The 20,637-nt window shown below is 36.3% G+C and overlaps 1 protein-coding gene across 4 annotated transcripts in view; it reads left to right on the top strand.

Annotated features, from left to right (window-relative positions):
• The first annotated feature begins 1,025 nt into the window (after positions 1-1,025).
• LOC117181675 (reversion-inducing cysteine-rich protein with Kazal motifs) overlaps positions 1,026-20,637 on the top strand; it is a 201,980-nt gene continuing 182,368 nt past the window's right edge. For all 4 annotated transcript variants that reach the window (XR_004468154.1, XR_004468153.1, XM_033374585.1 and 1 more), the window contains exon 1: positions 1,026-1,371. Coding sequence is in view for 2 of the 4 variants with exons in the window: in XM_033374585.1 (XP_033230476.1) it covers positions 1,254-1,371 (118 nt within the window). In the remaining 2 variants the exon portion in view is untranslated. The remainder of the gene's footprint in view (positions 1,372-20,637) is intronic.

Below are 20,637 nucleotides of genomic sequence, written 5' to 3'. Positions count from 1 at the left end.
CGGAATTCTTATATATGTATATATATATATATATATAAGCATTCCGATTTGAACCACGTTTTTTTATGTTTAAACATCTTAGACAGGGATATGGATCTTTGTACAATATTTCTGAAATCTTTGTCAAAATAATTTTATTTTACATCGAGAAAATCTTTGAAATTGTTGTGAAAGATTGTTTGTTTAAGCTAAAGTTTATCGAAGATGTTTAATACATATAAGTCTGGCTTGGTTCGTACTTTGATATGCATGTACTGATACTTTCTATCGCCTTGCTCTTTTTATACCTTACTTTTTCATTTAAATGTTTACACGGAACAAAAAAGTACCGTATATAATTTAATCTGCCACTGAGTCAAATGACAGGAATTTCTCTTAGAATTTTCAGTTCATTTTACAGAGCCACATAATTTTGTTGACAATTCGAATTGAAAGGTTTGCTGTGTAAAATTATACATGTTCCGAAATTCTTAGAAAAATGCGTTCGAAACGTCACTTGACTGGCTTGCGTCGTAAATGTTAAAATGTATAGTTTTTACTGTGCAATCTTAAAATGTATACTTTTTACCGTTTAAAGTTTCGAAATTATTTTATCTGCCTTCTAAGAGGGCACCTATGTGAAGCCGTGTAGGAATAAACATTATTAAGGTGCACACATTCATTTTTTGCACAAATATAATTATTGCATGCAAATGAATCAGAAATGCGCAAAGCGCACAACTAAAAATGTTATATTTAAGAAAATGGGTATTTAACGAAATTTCAGGTTGGGAGGTTTTTTGGTGAAATTCCTCATACTTTGCTTTTTGTCATGAACTCATCTCTCTACTTATCATGCGGCAGACAAATGTCGTACGCAGTAAAGAGACCTCGTGACGTTTTACTGCGGTCTTCACTCCCTTTCTGGCCTCTCCTCCTTCCATCACCCAGCTTCTGTTACTGTCTCGTTCTTATATTTCCCTTTTTTATGCTTTTCTTAGTCTCTAATTTCTCTCCCCTCTTTTATTCCTTCTGCGTTTCTCCATCTCCTGATTCTACTTTTCGTCGCAAGCTCAGCAGCTCTGCAAACTTTCAAAAAGAATAGTTATGAAGCGATCTCGCTTTGCGACAATAATTGCAAGGAAAATATACAGAGGTGTTTATGACTATTATTTGTAAATCCGAATTTTAAAAGAAAAGTGAATGTGTAGAAAATGAAAAACGGAAGATATTTAACGTGCACTAGACAAATTTTTCGAATTTGCTAAAAAGATATGTGCGAAGATAAAAAAATATTATTAACAAAATCAGTGAAAATGTGGATAATATTAAAAATTATGATTCATTTGTTCCTACTTCTTGCTAATAGTTCGTTTGCAAGCATACAAAAAGGTATACATTTATTTACATATAGCAAAGAATATATATTTTAAAAGTACCAAATTTTTTCCTTACAGTGAAATACCCTTATATTGAATATTTGCAGAGACGACTGAATAAAAATTTTCAGGCTATGGAATAGAGCAAAGTAAAAACAATTGTTTTTTAGAATAATTTTTAGGATGGGGAAAGTTGTAGTCTATCAGGATACATCGTGGTTGTATAAAACGTTTCAAATATTTATTTAAGCCACCACCGATATATTAAAAGTTTTTTATATTTAGAAAATCGTTATTTGTACAGTTTTTGACATAAATTAGAATATAAAATTAAATTGTATAAAAAATAAATTTTGATCAAGTTAGAATTTTTTGAAATATTAAAAAGAATTACATTTTTTGGGGGTTTGGGAATCGAATAAGTAGTTGAAATTTTTCAAAGAAAATTCGTACCTTTCGAATAGAAAAAGAAGCGCTGCACTATTTTTTTACCATGAACTTTCTTGTACCTTTTTCCTTTAGTTGTTCAGAATTGTCAAAAAAATGGAAAGTAACATTATTCGAAGTTGCATGTTTTTTAATTTAAAAAAGTGACGTGAAGTTTCTCTAAACGAAACGAGAAGAAATTTGTGGAACACATTAAAATCTTTTGATTTTAGTTTTCCATTAAACAATTAAAAAATGTTTTTTTTTTTGAATTTCAAAAAATGTTAAATTGATCAAAAGTAATTATTTCTAAAATATGATTTTATATTATAATTTTTTATCCAAAACAGTTCACACATGCAAAATTTTCTACAACCAGACAAAATTGAATAAAATCAGACAATTCCTAAAACTGTCAATGGGTTAAAAAAATTATTTTCAGTCGCTTTTGACAAATAGGTAAATTTCCAGAACTTTAACCCTCAGAGTAAAATAATTCAGTTATATAAATAAGTATTTCCTATTTAACCATCTTCCCTGGTGGAAACAATTTCTATGCCAATCTAGGCCAATTTACGAAATTCAAAGTCAAAGTACGCCACTCTGTGATCATGGATCTGACGCACTTTTGTTTGTTAGTAAGCTGGAGTGATGTGAAAATGTTAATACTGACGATTAACGAAAAACAACGGCGCTTTAGATTTCAAAAATAATTTCTCCTAGTTTTGGCTATTTTGACATAGTTTTTAACGACAAAATACGCAAAAATAAGCATGTTGAGTACTTAGTGATTAAAGCCGTATGTAACTAGGAATATAGCTTATTGCAATTAATGTTGAAAACATATGCTAAGCTATGTAACTTTGTACAAACCTAGTGAACTTATGATTCGTATAGATTATTATTTCTTCGGCCTGAATTGGCTTAGTTTGGTGTACCGTCAACTGCGGCAAAGTGCTACTGCTGGGCAAATCGCTACACTAATTTTAACAAAATCATTCAAGTTTTTATAATTGTATTTTTATACTAATATTGGACTTATAAGATTACACAATTTCATTACTTTATCTCCTATATTGAAGACCTGCCGGAGAAGAATAAAATCCTTTCCAACCAGGTTTTTTTGAAACCTCGCTTTTAAGTTATTCAAAAATAACCTGTATGCAAAAGTCAAAGCTAATTCTTGTTGCTTTCCCTGATAATATTATTGTCTTGACTTCCTTCGAAAGAAGTATATTTTAGTAAGCGTTTATAGTGTAATTTTTAACATTTATTAACAAATTTGAGTTGTCTTTAATTCTTAAATATTTTTTATTCTTTTAACTGCTCTAGATGGGTTTAGGTTTGTACTAATTACAGTATAGGATACACATACATGTATCAGTATAATTGAAATACCTAGGGAAAGCATTTCTATAGACTCTAAATAAGTCTAAAACCTTAATAAACTTGTTAACAAGCTTTCTTTGTACAAAGATCTATAGAATATTTTTTTCATGAAGCCATGAAGAACTTATATAAACAGCTATTAAAAATTTAAGACAATGGAGGTACATTGTACACCATGGCTAAGTCATGGTTTGCGAAAACCTGTAACGATTCCCTCAGGTTAACGGTACCTTTTAACGCCAGCAGCCTATGCCAATCTACGAACCTAGAGAACTTATGATTTGTAATGGTTATTATTTCCCGGAAGTGAATTGGCATACTTTCGCGTACCTTTTAACGCCAAAATAATCCATTACACGAAACCTAGAAAATATACGATTTGTGTTAGCTATTGTTTCCTGGCCCAACTCACGGCCAGTCACGCTGCCCGGTAATAAGCGTAGAATAGAGAAAAATTAATGCTTTCATATTTCAGCGCAATAGTGAAGAACAATAAGAATAAGATACTTGCTAAACGTATTTACTTCTATTTCCATATTGTGTTCATATTTTCATTTTATTTAATTCCTTCTAATAAGTTCACAAAATATGTGTAATAAGTTGTTTTAATTCCTTCATGCGGAATGTAAATTCAGAAATTTTAATTCTCACCAATTCAACTCTGCCTCTCTAGAGTTAAAATTATTGAAATCCATACATTTACATAGATTTCTTTGTTGCATTTTTTAAAACGTCTAAATAAATTATTAAAATATAATGAAATATAAATTTTAATATTTTTCTAATTTATAAGTTATAAAAAGATTTACTAATGAAAAATAGTTTAAATCAATTCTTTCGTTAAATTTTACTAAGTCAATTGAAAGTAATAGGATTCGCACTTCTTCTGTTCCCGTTGGCGGATTTTTAGACGGAGGAAAAATTCACTTTTTTGGCTCAACATTTTGAGCGAATGAGATATGTCGCAATGTTACTTACCGCAAATGTGATTTACTACAAATTTATATTCGTTCCCAGCCACTTGGGCTTGTGTGGCGTTCAGAGGTTCACTGCTTCGCACTAAAAGAAAACCTAGGTGCAACACGTAAAGACCCTAAATCACTATCTAGCTTAGGAAGATTGTTTTCCAATAGCACCACGTCTGAATCGGAAAATAACGATCTAACAACCAATTAAGTTAGAGTCACTAGGGTCCCGGACGAAGAATTGTTTCTTGCTCTGCCGGCATTGCTGAGGGAATACCGTCGAAGTGGTTTTAGAACCATGAAAGAGAATTCTATAGTTGGGCGAAAATTTAAAAAAGAATTTAAATCTCACTTCGGTGAGGATGACTTTGAGAGAAAATTTAATGAGGAAATGCAGACAAGAAAATGCGGTAAAGATGAGAAACTGGGACTACCACACAAACATCGTTTTCAGCGATAAAGGATGATTCAAAGCAAGGGGGAAATCACCAGGACAGTAAGTCTTCTGCTGATAATTGTAATAAGAACAAGTATCCGGTTAGAGACCCTAGCGAAGAAGTGTGTTTTAATTGAGACCAACCGGGAAGAACCGGAAAGGTTTTGCAGACCCTAGGAGGCTCCGCTTCTACAGATGTAAAGCAGTAGGCTTCATGGCTAGGGATTTCCCGAAATGTTCAGGCAATGCCAATAAGAAGCAGAAAGCGTGGTCCTTGCCGCCTCTCATCCACCAAAGACCGTAATTAGAGCTTCGGCTAGCTCAACTAGACCGTACCTTTGTGTGAGGAACAGTTTAAAAAATGTTAAAGTGTTAAGGGGGTCACCTTATGAAACGGCCGGAAAAAAGGTTCTTTTTCAAGATTTTTTTTGTCAAGAAAGAAACGATATCATCTATGATTTTTTACATTTATTTTCGAGTACTTCTGAACAACATTGCAAATAAAAAGACCAAGTCAAAATTTTACAAAATGACGGCGTTATTCATGGCGGACTAGGATCCCTCGCGACTGGAGTCGTTAAACGGCGTGCAGGGATAGAGTCCGTAATTTATGTCTGAAATCAATGCATTTTGAATGCATTGATGAACGCAAAAAAAAATTGATTTTGAATGCAATGAACCACTAAAAAGCCAAAGACAATAGACAATGTACTAGTTTGTTCTGTTAAAATCAAAATTTACAATTTTTCGTAGTAAATTTTTTAAATATTGTTGCATAAGAAGTATGAAAAATTTATAAAATTGTGAATATCTACGGTTCATATAAAATAATTGCTTATTATCTACAAAATAAAATTTAGTTGAGGTCAATCGGTTGAAAACTTTTTGTGTCTTCCTGCACGCCAGTTTGAAAACTGAGGTTTTGAGAAAACGCGCTTCAAAGTTTTTGTAATATTTAACGGTGAAATACACTTATGCACATCCGCATACACACACGCCCGCACATACGACTCTCAAACACACCTACAAGACCCTAAATAGAGTGATGGTACACAAAAATATTTAGGTGTGTCATATATAGCCTTTTTTCCGACAGATAATCCGAGAATTAACAAGTGACCTACCGTCCGGCACAGCGTGACTGACGCGCTCGTGAGCTGAGACACTCTACGGACTGTATCTTTAGAAATATCCCGAATTTTGATTTAACAACTTACATGCACATTCTCGAATAGTTTTTCTATCGATTACAAAAAAATGAGATTTTTTCAGGTTTTCATGAGGTGACCCCTTTAAAAAGCTTCGGTTCACCTAAGAAGTATCCAGGCACCTTAACTACGCCCCAAGTTATTGATAGGACCGATTTGGAAGCCGCATCACGGCTCCAAAATTCGAACGAAGGTCCCGGAAACGCGACAATCGAACATTATTGGACGGTGATAGCGTGATGAGTGGAAATGGGCCTTTAGAAATATCGGTAGAGGCTCAGATCTATAATCACCCTGAAATTACACCGTCAAGTAACGTTAACGAATCTTTCGGTTCAAATCATAGTAGGCCCCGTCCCCCATCGGAATATTTATATGTGAATAGGGCGATAGAAGACAGTGTCTTAGAAGCAGAATTAATTAGCCTTGTAGTAGAGACTGCTTAAGTTGCAAATGGGATTTATGTGATGGTAACTATCGATTGAGTCCCACTACATACTTTAAAAGATAATGGTTCTTCCCGCGTTCTTATTTGTAAGTCCCTGTAGCACAAGATAGCGAAAATTTCCGATAGACAACTAGACTGTTCTAGGAGATCGCGGATGATAGTGGCAAATGTTTCGGCTAACCTAAGAATCGGTAAAGTCTACCTATCCATAACTATAGATGGAGTTATTTGGATTTGTGAAGTTAGGGTAGCCAGCAACCTTCAAACAGAGATAATTTTAGGGCTGGAAAGCAAATATAAATTTGACATGGCATTCTACTCTCGTTCTAGTTAACACTGTATTTCAGGGTGCAGTCACCCAGATAGATTCAAGTTGCGTAGGGTCTTGTCGTCGTTTTTGCATCGCTTAGAGTTATACATAATATAATAAAATACAATGGTAAAAATTATTAATAATAAAATATGATGATATTTTTTCAAAAATATATATAATATCCTCCCTTTTGCCTTGAGTTTTTTCTTTTTACCATTAAAGCAACTAACCGTGCTTAAAATAATACAGTAATATATAATTCTAAATTGTGAAAGTAGATATTTATTAAATACTTATTAAACTTTTTCATAGGTCAATTTTATGTTTCATTAAATGAGTCGCTATATGCACTTTTTTCTTATATAGTTTTATTTCACTTTCCATAAGCTTTTCTGATTGTGATTTTTGTTTTTCGTTGAGCTCAGCAACACCTTAACAAATACAGAGTTTGCTGTAGCAATTTAGGTGTTTTGTCTTTTAAGGGATTGTTTCCGATTCATAGATGCCAGGGGGTTTCGCTATCTTTAACCGTTTTATCAATGGTATATCCTTAACTTTCTTATTCATAAGTTTCGCTTTCTTTTTTACTGCAGTGTCAGGCTAGGTTTCGGTTTTATTCTCAGTTATGGATAGGGGTAATTGCTTTAGTTAAATTTCCATAGGATCGTGGGTCGGAGGATTCCCTGATAACCATCCTGTTTTTGAGTCATAGCTTAGGTTCATTAGTCAGACTTTTAGCAGGTTAGTGGCTAAAATACCTAATGTCATTTTATTACTTTGTTACTAACCTGAGCATTAAGTGTCTCTCTTTATTCACAATTATAATTGGAATTACTGCTTATCCAATTATGCCGACCGTTTCTGCGTTCGCGACCATTAGTTATCGGGAAGCGGGTTCAAAATTTTAGTATTTAGAATTCTGGATTTTTTGTATTAATTGCTTGATAGCTTGCGAACGTGCGGCATTTGTATTTGAAAATATTCGAAATAGTTTATCCTTGATTGTTGCCATGAAATAAAAACGTGTTTCCGTTATCTCGTATTAATCTGAATATAAAAATGCTTAAGTTTCGGTATTAGATTACATTATTTTTAGTCTTAAAAATGTTGGTTCAGTCCGACTTTGCATTTTCTTAATCGGTACGGCACTAATTCCATAGATATTTTTTCAGAAGGATTTGTGATCAATAAAATGTTGAAAAACAAAGAAATTTGTTGAGGAAATGATTATTTTCTCGACAAATTTGAATTTTGCGAAAGATAGAAACCAGCGGGTAGTATACGGCAGCATTTGAAAGATTCGAATCCTTTGCTAATTTATTTTTTTACTCACAATTCTGACATAATAGAAGAATTCTAGAGATTCACGGCTCTTCCAAAGGGCCAGATCTTGCAGATGGTGTTCCCAAATTTTTCGAAATACGTTGCGAAATGGAGCAAAAAGCAGAGAGAACTGACATGACCTGTCTGTGTTTTTGTAACTGCATTCGTGATCAACCATCAGGCTAGCCGTTATCTTCACTATATACGCGGAATCGGGGCACCCTTCGTTATCGACACTGTGTGAAGACTACAATTCTCAAAGGGTAAAACCTCTTCTGGAACACTGTCTTTTTGATGAGACTATCATCAATCGATATTACTTAAAAAATAATAAGACCCGTGTCCCGGATTTTTTGGTCCCTTGTAAGAACTATGAGCGTTTGTGAATCACATTAGCCAAGAGTGCAGAAACTCTATCTGCTGACCACGCTGCCATGGGTTCGAATCTTTTCTGATTTTTTTTTCGTATTGTAAACATGTCAAGTAATAATTTTTAATGCTTTGCCGGTGAATAAATTATTTGTTTGAAAAATACTACTGGGAAATAAATATCATCCAGACACTTTTCGAATAATTTAGTTGTATAATCGTAATTTTTTTACACTGAACACTACAGTATCTGGCACGTGTCCTTCTCTAATTGGAGGATTTCGCTTGCTTCCGCTAACGTTCAAGCGTTTCTGGCTCGTGTCAAAGTTAGATATGTTCCTTACAGCATTCATAAACGTACAATTTAAAAAAATGTAAGCACTCACCACAATTTACATTTTAAAATTTAACATGTCATAAATTTGGCAATTTAGGAAAAAGATTTGAAGAAATAATAAATTTTTCATTTATATTTTAAAATTGTAAATCTGGAAAATTGTGTAAGGTCAAAATTTATAGTCGGGCGACTTGACAAGCTTGCAGATTATGAATAAATTTGCATAAAGCCTAATTTTGAAGTTTGGTAGTTTTAAAATTTATTGCTGGCTAACTAGATAAATTTAAAATTTATAAAGAAAAGTCAAGATTCTCCAGTTTTGTAATTTTGAAATAATAATCAATGTGGAAAATTGTACAATATCCGAAATAGTTATTAGGCAATTTGATAATCTTGGAATTGATAAATAAATTTGCAAAGGTCCTAATGCCGAAATTTGATAGTTTTGAAATTTGTTGCTGGGTAACTTGATAAATTTGTAATTTATAATCCAGTTATAACTTTAACCTGGGTAAATTTACAAATTCACATGCAATCATAAATTGATTCATTTATCAAATTTATGCATTGGCAGATGTTATTTGCGAAAAATTCCATTTCAATATTTTGTAGGAAATTGTATTCACATTTTTTGTTTTTATTTCCCAATTGAAAACGGCCTAATTTTTGGCTAATTCCTATTTCTTCCGTCGCTGCAGTGAACAGTGCATCACCCAGCTACGTGATAATCCATGACGATTAACAGCCGCAAAAATGTAAAAAAGTTACGATTATGCAAATAAATTATTCGAAAAGTGTCTGCATGATATTTATTTCCCATTAGTATTTTTTAAACAAATAATTTAATCGCCGGGGAAGCATTAGAAATTATTATTTGACATGTTTACAATACGAAAAAAAAAGTTGAGAAAAAAATTCGAACTCACGACAGCATGGTTACCTATCAGACTCTGGTCCACTGGATCTGCAGATCTTCATAGGAGTTCATGCGCACGAACCGATAGAGTTTCTGCACTCTTGGCTAATGTGATTCACAAACGCTCATAGTTCTTACAAGGGACCAAAAAATCCGCGACACGGGTCTTATTATTTTTAAAGTAATATCGATTGATGATAGTCTCATAAAAAAGACAGTGTTCCAGAAGAGGTTTTACCCTTTGAGAATTGTAGTCTTGACCCACGGTCGATAACGAAGGGCGCCCCGATTCCGCGTATAGACAGGTCATGTCAGTTCTCTCTGCTTTTTGCTCCATTTCGCAATGTATTTCGCAAAATTTGGGGACACCATCTGCAAGACATGGCCCTTTGGAAGAGCCGTAAATCTCTAGAATTCTTAGGTTATGCTAGAATTGTGAGTGAAAAAATAAATTAGCAAACGATTCTAATCATTAAAATGCTGCCGTCTGCTACCTGCTGGTTTCTATCTTTCGCAAAATTCATATTTGTCGGGAAAATAATCATTTTCTCAACAAATTTTTTGATTTTTCAACATTTTATTGATCCGAGGATCTCGCAAAACTCCGGATATTCGACAAGCTCTCCTTCTTTCGTTCACAAATCCTTCAGGAAAAATATATATGAAATCAGTGCCGTATCTATTTAAAAAATTTTAAGTTGGATTAAACCAACACCCTGAATACCCGACTTTCTAGTTTTCTTGATTGTACATGTAATATCGGCATTCTTTCTTAAAATAACCCATCAATCCACAATGATAACAATTTAAAATATTCGTGTCTTCGTTTGATATTGTATTTGATATTCGGAATTCTATCTTTGGGATACTTGTCATTTGAATTTAGCCTAATATCATTGTGTGAACATTGGTAACATTTGATGGTAAAGGTTGAATGGATATCTCTGTTTTGGAATATAGTATGTAAATTTGGTAGAAATGTAGGTTGGAAATTTGATTTAAAAGTTGGTCGATATAAATTTGGAAAAGGTAGGAATGGACTTTTACAATTATCAGCCCATTTACCGCAAAATCTGTGGAAATTTTGGCTGCAGACAATAGAATTTTGCGGTTACTTTTGGAAAGTTACTATATAAAACTGAACAAATTACCATGAATTATCGAAAATTTTTCAAAATTTTTGAATTGTATTTGGATCATTTATCTTAAGTTACCATAAGTCACGTGTAAAATTACCGTAAATTACCGAAAAATTTATTAAATTTCGGAAAATTTAAAGCAATTAAAAATAATGAATTTCCAGTTATTTATGAGTACATTTTCCGGAAATTTATGGTGATTTAAAAAATATATATTTTAGGTGATATATGATAGGTTAACATGTTAGCCTGTAAAATTTCCATATAGGACCGTAAATTTTCATTTTCCGGAAATTGATGGAAATTTAAAAAAATCAATTTTTGTTTTATTTATGAAATCACGACTACATTTCGAGAAATATCTTAAATTACCCATCATCCATTTGTTCTAAAAAACATCGTATACGCCCAGGGAATAGAACGCCGGAGTGGTAGAAGTAGTTAGGGTAGGAAAAGTCAGGATATGGTCACTCGCATATGCAGATGATATAGTGCTACTAGTAAAAAGCGAGGATGCCATAAAGAAGATGATGAAAAGGTTAAGAAGAGACTTTGAATAAAAATAGATTAGAGTTAAATGCAGAAAAGTCCAAGGTTATGGTTTTCAGGAAAGAAGGTGGGAGGGACAAGGAAGGAGAGTGAAATTGGAAGGAAAAGTCCGTACAGGCGGTTAAAGAGTTTGTGTACCTGGGCTTCCTATTTTGGAGGTATGGGGGAGTGGTTAGTCATATAAAAGAGAGAGTGAGAAGGGTAAATGTGGTGATGAGGCAGGTGTGGGGGCTGGGAAAGAGGTTGTTCGCAGATGATTTTGGAAGGAGAATGAAATTGTTTGATTCGCTAGTGATGAGTTTCTTATTTTGTCGAGTGAAGGTGTGGGGGTGGAAGGTTAATCAGAAGGTAAATAAAATACAGGAGTAGAGAAGAGAATAAGGGAGTAAAATTTTAACGGAGACTATGTGTAGACTATGCCAAGGGAGAGAGCGCAATATTTGCATGAGAAAGGAGAGAAAGAAAATCAGGAACTTATAGCGATGATGGGGTGAGGATGCATGGATGATTATAATAGGTTCTGGCTTTCTAGAGAGAAAGATAATGTGTGAATTGTGAGGAAAGGGGTATGCATGAAAGGGGGGACAAACGGGGAGTAGTACGAGTGAAGGGAGTATTGGGTAAGATAAAGGAGAGAAAGAAGGAAGAAGGAAGAAGAGGAATGGAGAAAGAAAGATTGAGTATAGGAGAGGAAGTAGTTATAAGGAAAATGTAAATATGGTGAATAGTATATGAGTAAAGGCATAAGTTTCCAGATATCAGAAGGAAAACATTATCTTAGCTAAAACAATGAAACTAAGTTTTTTACGGAATTTTCTACTCCTCAAAATAATTTAATACTTTGTTTAATTCAGGAAAATTCAGTCGAGGCGTACACACAAGTTGATGGCTCCACATGGGCCAAGCTGCCAGGAGCGGTGCACACTTTCAAAATCAATGACAACAATTTTGTTGCGACAGTAGAATAATGGTCAATGAATCTCTCTGTAAGGAATAGAAATAATAGCGATGTCCTCTGATGTTGGGCTGTGATGCAAACTCTCACCATACAGTGCTTGAGAGTTCCAACATCAACAGCAGAGAAAATAGTTTAATTGAATACCTAGCAGACATTGAGCTGGAGATAGATGTGTTATAGCACGCCGCGAAATTTCTTGTGAAGGTTTCTGACTACATCATATAAAAACAATTTCCCTAGAAGTACAATTAGGTCTAGCAAAGAAGCAGAATGGTGGAACGCCTAGCTAAAGATACTCCGTACAAAGAATAGAGGATTGTGCAACAGGACAAACTAAAGTAAAGGGCTCTCGGACTGGGACACCTAAAAGGTGGCTCAGTATGAAGACAATAAAAATATAAGAATTTATAAACCTGATGAAAATTCACTTCCCGGCTTTTTAGAAAACTTAAGTCAAGCGAGAGGTAGAAGACTGGGGCGAAAAGAGGAAGAAAGACCGACTAGAATTTTGCCGCCAAGGTCGCACATATCAAGAAGGTAAGTGGGCCGTCGGGTCCTTCTGATGCTTTAGATCACCAGGATCTATTTAGCACTCTTACAGGCGAAAAATGATTTCATTCTTCCCCAACTGATGAAACTATTTAGTGAAAGCTTTGCTCTAAAACTACTACACTGCTCCTAAATATTTGCAGCCGTTCAGCTTAACGTCAATTCTTCCAAAGACACTAGAGTGGCTGTTCGAGAGATATATTAGAAATAAGGTGGTCCAGCCTCTCCGCTGCACGCCTCTTAGATAGGCTGCATCGTAGGAACTGCTCTCTATGCAATAAAATATTATTCAAAGCCTCCTGATCAAAAAATCCTAATGGGCACTAGTATAAAAAAGCAAAAGTTTTGGAGAGGTGTGGGTATGAACGCAAAAAATACGACCACAAGCGAATCTTATATCCCGCTTGCAACTTGAAGATGAGGTGCAGATTTTTCAATAAACTGTGATCAGCACGATCACTGACAATACTAGAAACACTGGTAAGATCAGTCCAACTAATAAGGGCAACAAAATGGCGCTGTCCTGGTAATAATAGGCGAAATCATGGCGCTGTGCTGGCAATGTAAATACTGTTCGAAATATTAAATGTGGAAGACAGTTCAGTCATTAAATACAAGACTGTAGATCAGTCTAATTATCAAAGGAAAAGGCAGTCCAGCTACTCAAGGCAATGTGATGGGACCAACAATGACCAACAATGACAAAACATGTTATTAGTCATAAGACGCTCACCCATATTGTCATTTGTTTCTGAATTCCATGCAGTTGCATAACATAAGACGCTCACTCACATTGCCATTAGTTTATGCATTTCATGCAGTTGTTAAACATAAGCCGATCACTCATATTGTCATTTGTTTATGAATTTTAATCAGTTCTTAAACATAAGACGCTCACTCACATCATTTTTTTCTGAATTTCATGCAGTTGTGAAACATAAGAGGATTACTCATATTGCCATTTGTTTGTGAATTTCATCCAGTTGTTAAACATCAGACGATTACTCATAGTGTCATTTGTTCATGAATTTCATGCAACAGCGAAACATAAGACCATCACTCTTATTCCATTTATTTTTGAAACTCATGCACTTCTAAAACATAAGACGCTCACTCACATTGTCATTTGTTTCTGAATTAATTGCAGTTGTGAAGCATCAGACGATCACTCGTGTTTCATTCATTTCTGAAATTCATGCAGTTGTGAAGAACTGGATGCGCCAAATTTTCAGATCGCAATTCTTCGTCGTGGCAATCTCAATCGTCTTCGTCAAGAGATACAAGATAGTAATCGTATATGTGTAAATTGCAATGGAAGTATTAACGCGGAAATACGTGAAGTAGAAGAGAATGAAGAATATTTTAGACTAAATGTAATTGAGCACAAGAGGCATGGTTCTTGCATATGTTGCAATCGGTTGGAAGATTTTGTAAGACTTTCTGTCGACTGCCGGGTTACTATTTTTATAATAAAAAATATCTACGTCCCCGAATCAGCTCGCTGCTGTTTTCAGCATTAAGACACTAAAGGCTTTATATCGTATATTTGTTTACAATTCGTTGCCAGGCTACTGTCCGAAGATAACTGATGTTAAGTTTTTTTCCTCACAATATTGGATTAATTGCAATTACAAGAGAGCAATACATATAAAGACATGTGACGGATTGTGCAAATAGGCTCTATAATCCAATAACTTCAGATCACTAAGACCGTCATTTACAATTCATAAGGGACGTCATTTAAATAAGCCAGTCCTCGTTGTAGCACTAGATGGACACATATTAGATATCCATGACCCTTATTTTTCGGGTTCTAGGAATAATAATGCATCAATGCTTGAAAACATATTTCAAATGGATGCTGAAGGTATTCGAGAATGATTTTAAAATGGGGACATATTCATAGTAGATCGTGGGTACAAACATGTTTTAACCCAACTCGAAAACTTGGGTAGTGATCATAAAATGCCCGCCCTTCTACAGCCAGGCCAACGTCAACTTGATACTCAAGCTGCAAATGACTCTAGAATAATGACAAAGACAAGGTGGCTAGTAGAGACGCGCAATGGTCATATAAAATCCGTTTTAACTTCTTTGAAGGAAATGTTTCCATGAACCATGCTATCAACATCGGAGACTTTTACCGAATTACTGGTGCGATGTTCAGTAAATATCAAGAGCCAATTGCTATGAAGAAAGCAACCGCTGAAGCAGCGGAAACATGGTTGGGAAAATCTCGTATACCTAATGTTATTCAACCTAGAATTGAAATAGACAACCTTCACGCGAAAAATGCACGGTGGGTTTAATTAAACGTAAATCATGTATTCTACTTTCCAAGACTCAATTTTAATTATTTGATGGACCTCACAATGGGAACATATCAATTGAAGTTTGAACCTGCTTACATACAAGACAAACTTAAAACAGAACAAGCTGAACAGTTTCAAATAGAAGAACTATTCGATGAACGTGGACTTGTTAGAGTGCGCATGTATTCCCGATTCAGAAATGTTACCAAATACTAACTATGGATAGCATATATTAATGAAGAATTTAATAGGCAAGAGGCCCACATTCCGAACATATTATGGTATTTAAGGTATGCACGACACCAGCCACAGCGGATCAAATATCCTACGATAACATTGCTTGAAAATGTCATTGATACAGTTCACAGACATTAACAAGCTATTAGCGAAGCCTGCTTGCATAAAAAGCCCAGCGTAGACAAGCTTGTCTTAACTGAATGAACTAATAATATGGCTTGCATTTGTTCTTTAAACTGATCTATAGTCTTGTCTTAATTGGTCGGACTAATAACATATTTTGCCTTTATTAGCTGGACTGATTTATAGTCTTGTGTTAACCGACTGGACCAATAACATATCTTGCCTTTGTTGGTTAAACTGATTCATATTCTTGTCTTGACTGACTGGACTAATAAAATGTCTTGCTCTTGATGGTCGGACTGATTTATAGTCTTGTCTTAACGGACTCGATTGATAATATGCCTTGTATTTGTTGGTTGGACTGATTTGTAGTCTTGTCCTAATCGACTGTAGTAATACCATGTCTTGTATTTGTTATTTGGACTGATTTATAGTCTTCTATTCATTGATTTATAGTCTTCTATTCATTGACAGAACTGTCTTCCACCTCTAATATTTCGAGCAATATTTACATTACCGGGACAGCGCCATGGTTTCGCCTATTATTACCAGGACAGCGCTATTCTATTGCCCTTATTAGCTGGACTGGTCTTACCAGTGTTTCTAGTATTATCAGTGATTGTGCTGATAACAGTTTATTGAAGAATCTGCACCTCATATTGAAGTTTCAAGCGAGAAATTAGATTCGCTTGTGGTCATATTTTTCGCGTTCAGCCCCACCTATCTCAAAAACTTCTAATTTTTTGGACTAGTACCCATTAGGATTTTTTGATAAGGAGGCTTTGAACTACATTATATTGCGATTTCAGCCATTTTGACTGGGGCCGGATTTCAATGTAAATTGCGCAGGGTCCTTTGGAGCAGCAGCTGTAACAGGGAGGGTATGACCCAATGCAGGAATTTTGTCATGAAACTTCTGTCTCAAATGCTTGCATGGCTCTGCTCGGCTGTCCTTAAACCAATGCTCTTATACGCGGCCGTGTTCGGGTGGACACATATGGAACTTGAAACGATGCAGGACTGACTGCGATGATTACAAACGCTAGCGTTTAGAAATTGTACGGGACCAATTAATACTACTTTCACAGCGGCAATATGATTCAAGCTCTAGGAGGAACCTCTACACGTAGCGATAACTAGCAGGGCGGCTTGCTTGACGAGACGTTTGGCAAGAGCTGAACGTCCTGGCCGTCCCTCGCTGTGCTGAGACATAATTGGAAGAAAACGCTGCTGGTAAGGCAGATTGGAATCTAATTAGACAGCCAAGCGACAGTGAATAGAGTTAAGAAACCAGACAAAACATCAGAACGAGTTTGTTAATGCAAAAAAGGCAACAAAAGGCAGTAAAAGGCGACGTAGCAAATAAGTAAATAGGACCGGAATTGGTACTGGGAGTAGTGTCTTGCTGTATCAGTATTGCCATTAAAAGCTGATTTCAGACGAAGCACCGGGAAGACTAGGAACAAAACCAGCGCTGCCTACGGAAAAAGTTTCGTGCTACCTGAGAACACGGAGCGGCCTAAGGACGACTGCCTTCTGCATTTTTCCCGCAAGTGTTTTAGCATATTGTTGACATGCAGGGATGCTTTTCAGGCTATTAACGAGTAAAATCTTGGCACCTCCAAGAGCGTCGATGATAAGGACGATTAGTTCAACGATTAGTTCTCGAAGTAAAGAAGAACCATGCCAGGCCTCGATTGTGCAACTGAAACAATTGTCGAGAATATAAAGTTCCAGTATATGTGGCACTTCTCGTTCTCGAAAATTGACTCGATTTCTCTAGGAGAATTTAGAGAAGCGATACTAAGGTTAATGCTGTAAGAGTGACAGAGATAGCAATAAAGCACTCTTAGTGCCGCATTTTGCCTTTGGATGTCGGTCCTTCCCGCATGAGTTGGACAACCACATAGTATGTGAGCTAAATGCTCGGGGTGTGCATGTCACGCTCTGCAGCTATCATCGGGAACGTCTTGGCTCAAAATATGGCGATGGTATGTTAAGTTGGAAATGACACCGTTTTGACATGCCAAAATGAAACTCTTTGTGCCCGACTTCAATCCGGGTGATGTAAGGAAAGCAAAAGTTAACTAAGACGACACTGACTGATCCTCCACATTTCTACGGAAGATGCCCTGCATCCTCTTATCGAGTAGCTGTTCACGGAAGTTTTTCTTATATGCTTTCTTGATCCGGGCCTTCAGGAGTAAGTGCTTGAAATAGATAAGATTTGATGCATTTTGCCCACCCCTGATATTGAAGATAGTTCCGAGTGTTTCAGCAACTTCCTCCGCTGCTTTGTACAGAAACACTCCTTTGCACACTTCTTCATGCTTCCTGACCATTTTAAGAAGAGTTTCTCTTCCATTTGCGACTCTATGTGCTGCACCCAGAATGATCCTGTTGTGAAGATATTCAAGATTCAGTATTCCGTGACCACATTGACGATTTGAAAATTGGAGTCGCGGAACAGAAGACTTAAGGTGTATACATTTGTTTTTGTGAATAACCATTCGTGTCCGGATATTAAAGGATCTGATCTAGTTATTCTCCCATGAAACCACTCCAAATGAATAAAGTACTACCGGGATGGCAAGCATGATCATTGCAGATACTTTGCCTCTCGCCGACAGTTCGGAAGAATAAATCTGCCGAATGAGACGTTCTGAGAACGTCTGCTTCGGAGAGTAACCTTGATAGATGTCACATTATAAATACGGCATTCTGTCAGGCCTAGGTACATATACATATGTCTCTCCAGAACAAAGGTGTCTCATAGTGATTCTATGTAGTTGCTGTTTATTTTTAGCATAGATCTTATGATTATCCATGCAAAATACATGGGTGACCTTGTTCTTTCGATTTGCAAGCTTGCCCTAAAAGAACTTCTGGGAATGGCGGGGTGCTCGAGACAGTGGCAATAAAGTGAGGCAAAAGAGGAATGGGCTCATGGTGTCGCCCTGAAAGACACCTTTTTGAAAGGTGATCTTGATAGTTGTCTCATGATATTTTCCAGATAAGATAGTAAATCTAGTTTTCTAACGCAGCATCAATCTCTCTATGCACCTCACGATGTGGGGATAAACCGCTAAGCTTTCCAAAAGACATATGATAAGTCAATGGGAGGTCGAATCTTAAGCTTACCGGTAATGAATTCAGGCCATCGATAGGTCACGCTGGTAGCATGCTGCATTCCATTAGACACATCTACCGATGAGCAGGTTCTCCCAACATTCTGCTATGACTTTCTTCGAACCGCTCTTTTACCAGCCACTCCGGAATGAGCTCTTCGGACTTTAAATATAAAGTGAAAATACGGGCCAGATTCTGATGGGTTTAAGGAAACTTTTTACACCAAAAGGTCTTGATACTCTCTAGTCCCGTAACGGAATAGATCTTCAAAACTACTAATACTTTTTTCACCTCCTCAGTGGTAATGGTGACATTCTTCCCCAGGTGTTATGAGGGCATCCCACAGCTCCTTGAAGCTAATTATGCTCTCTGAGTCTGCCTCCAGTCTATGATGAACTTCGTAGACTTGACGTAGGTCAAAAAGAAATTGTTGATTTTCTCTGACCCACCTCTCTCTCCGCTCTAAGCTTCTCTTAGCGCGAACTTTACACCTTGGCGGTAAATTTTCTGCGAGATGTTGTATAGTGAATCAGGCACTGAATGCGGGACGCATACGGTCTTTCCCAGTCTATCTTTGTGGCTAGTTGATGTATTCGTTTTTTGGTCTTATGACAAATCGTTGGTTTTGTTTTACGGTTCGCATCGGCCAAAGCTCTCGCTGAATTATACACATAACTATTGATAGTGCAGAGGTCGGATTCTTCAGAAAAACTGCCAAGAAGCTCGTCAACCATTTCACCCAGATCTTTAAGCTTGAGTGAAACCTGGATGTTGATGTTTTTTCAGGGCATGAGTCATTGCTTTTCCTATATCGGATGCCTACCAGCGGTGGTCTTAGCGTCACCTATCTTTCTCTGTTGCCGGTTTGTTCCGGCTGTGGTAGAGTAGGCGTTTTGCTACATAGGTCCTTTTTGGAGTAGTTTGGCATGGTTTCGGAGAAGTTGATGCGATAAGTATGATAGTTCTGGGCGTTTCTTGCACCACAGAACATGCAGCCGTGCCACGTAACCTTCTCATTTCGGGGGCACACTCGCTAAGTTCGGTGTTATCATTGTCATTCCCAAGAGAAACTAGGAAAATGTGTTCGTTTATGCTTGTGGAGCCCTGTACGTAAGGATAAGTCTGCGTACTCTGAGAGGTCGTCCGGTATCCCAGAGTCACCGTTCGAGACACCTTATCCAGGTACCATTCAGCTTTCAATAGGGTTTTTACACCTCCATTAGGGTGTTAATTTCTTCGGCACCACCCCTGGACAATTGCCTGCGATGGTCTAGTAATTTTGGGAACCATTTTGCAGAAACCCTTTGTACAGGGCTTAATATTAAAATAGTACATTTAACGAAATTAAATAGTTATAAAAAAGTAAGTAAGTGCATGTAAGTATATGCTAAAAAAAGTTACCAAAATCTGATGTTAAGAAGGTACTGGTGGTGAACTTATCTTAAAAAATAACAAGTTTTTGAATGCAAATACTGTAGGTGCATTACAAACATGATTGTGCAGTTTATTTTAAAGCCTCTTCCCAATAATGACAAAACATTTTTGCATTAAATATGTTCTATGAGCCGCTATTGCGAGTGTACTGTCTTTATCGCGTAGCCCAGGCCGACCTGAAAGGTTCATATTATCCTACAAAAACAATTTCAATAAATAGACAGGCACCCCGTTTTTAAAGATCAAGTATGTACAACAAATTACCCATAACATATTGTCTTCACTTGGTGACTGTCATGAAACCAGCTTTTTCCCTGTACTCAGAAATATGATCGAATTTGGACAGGTTAGGAATAAAACAAATGCAGGCATTGAGAACACGTTCGAGTTTGCAATCAAGGTAATCAAAGATTCCATCATATACCACACGCCCATAATCACAATAAGGGAGAATCAAGGCTTTTACCAGGCGGATTCACGTAGCTGTAGCAAAAGAGTTTCTACTACAAAGTTGAACAATTTTAATCGAGATATCATTAATGCCGATAGCTTCTGAGGTTATCTTGACAATTACTTGGAGCAGAGAGTCTGTCTTAATATAAGAAAAATAAATGTGAGTACAGTCTGTCAAGTTAAAGCGTGGGTGGCTTTACTCGCAGTCGGTAAGGTGTATCGACATGATTTTGGAGTCAAAATATTAAGAAGAGCTCCCTCTTTCA

The sequence above is a fragment of the Belonocnema kinseyi genome, chromosome 10 (assembly GCF_010883055.1).
Source record: "Belonocnema kinseyi isolate 2016_QV_RU_SX_M_011 chromosome 10, B_treatae_v1, whole genome shotgun sequence".
In the NCBI taxonomy this organism is placed as follows: domain Eukaryota; kingdom Metazoa; phylum Arthropoda; class Insecta; order Hymenoptera; family Cynipidae; genus Belonocnema; species Belonocnema kinseyi.
This window is presented reverse-complemented; position numbering and strand designations above follow the sequence as displayed.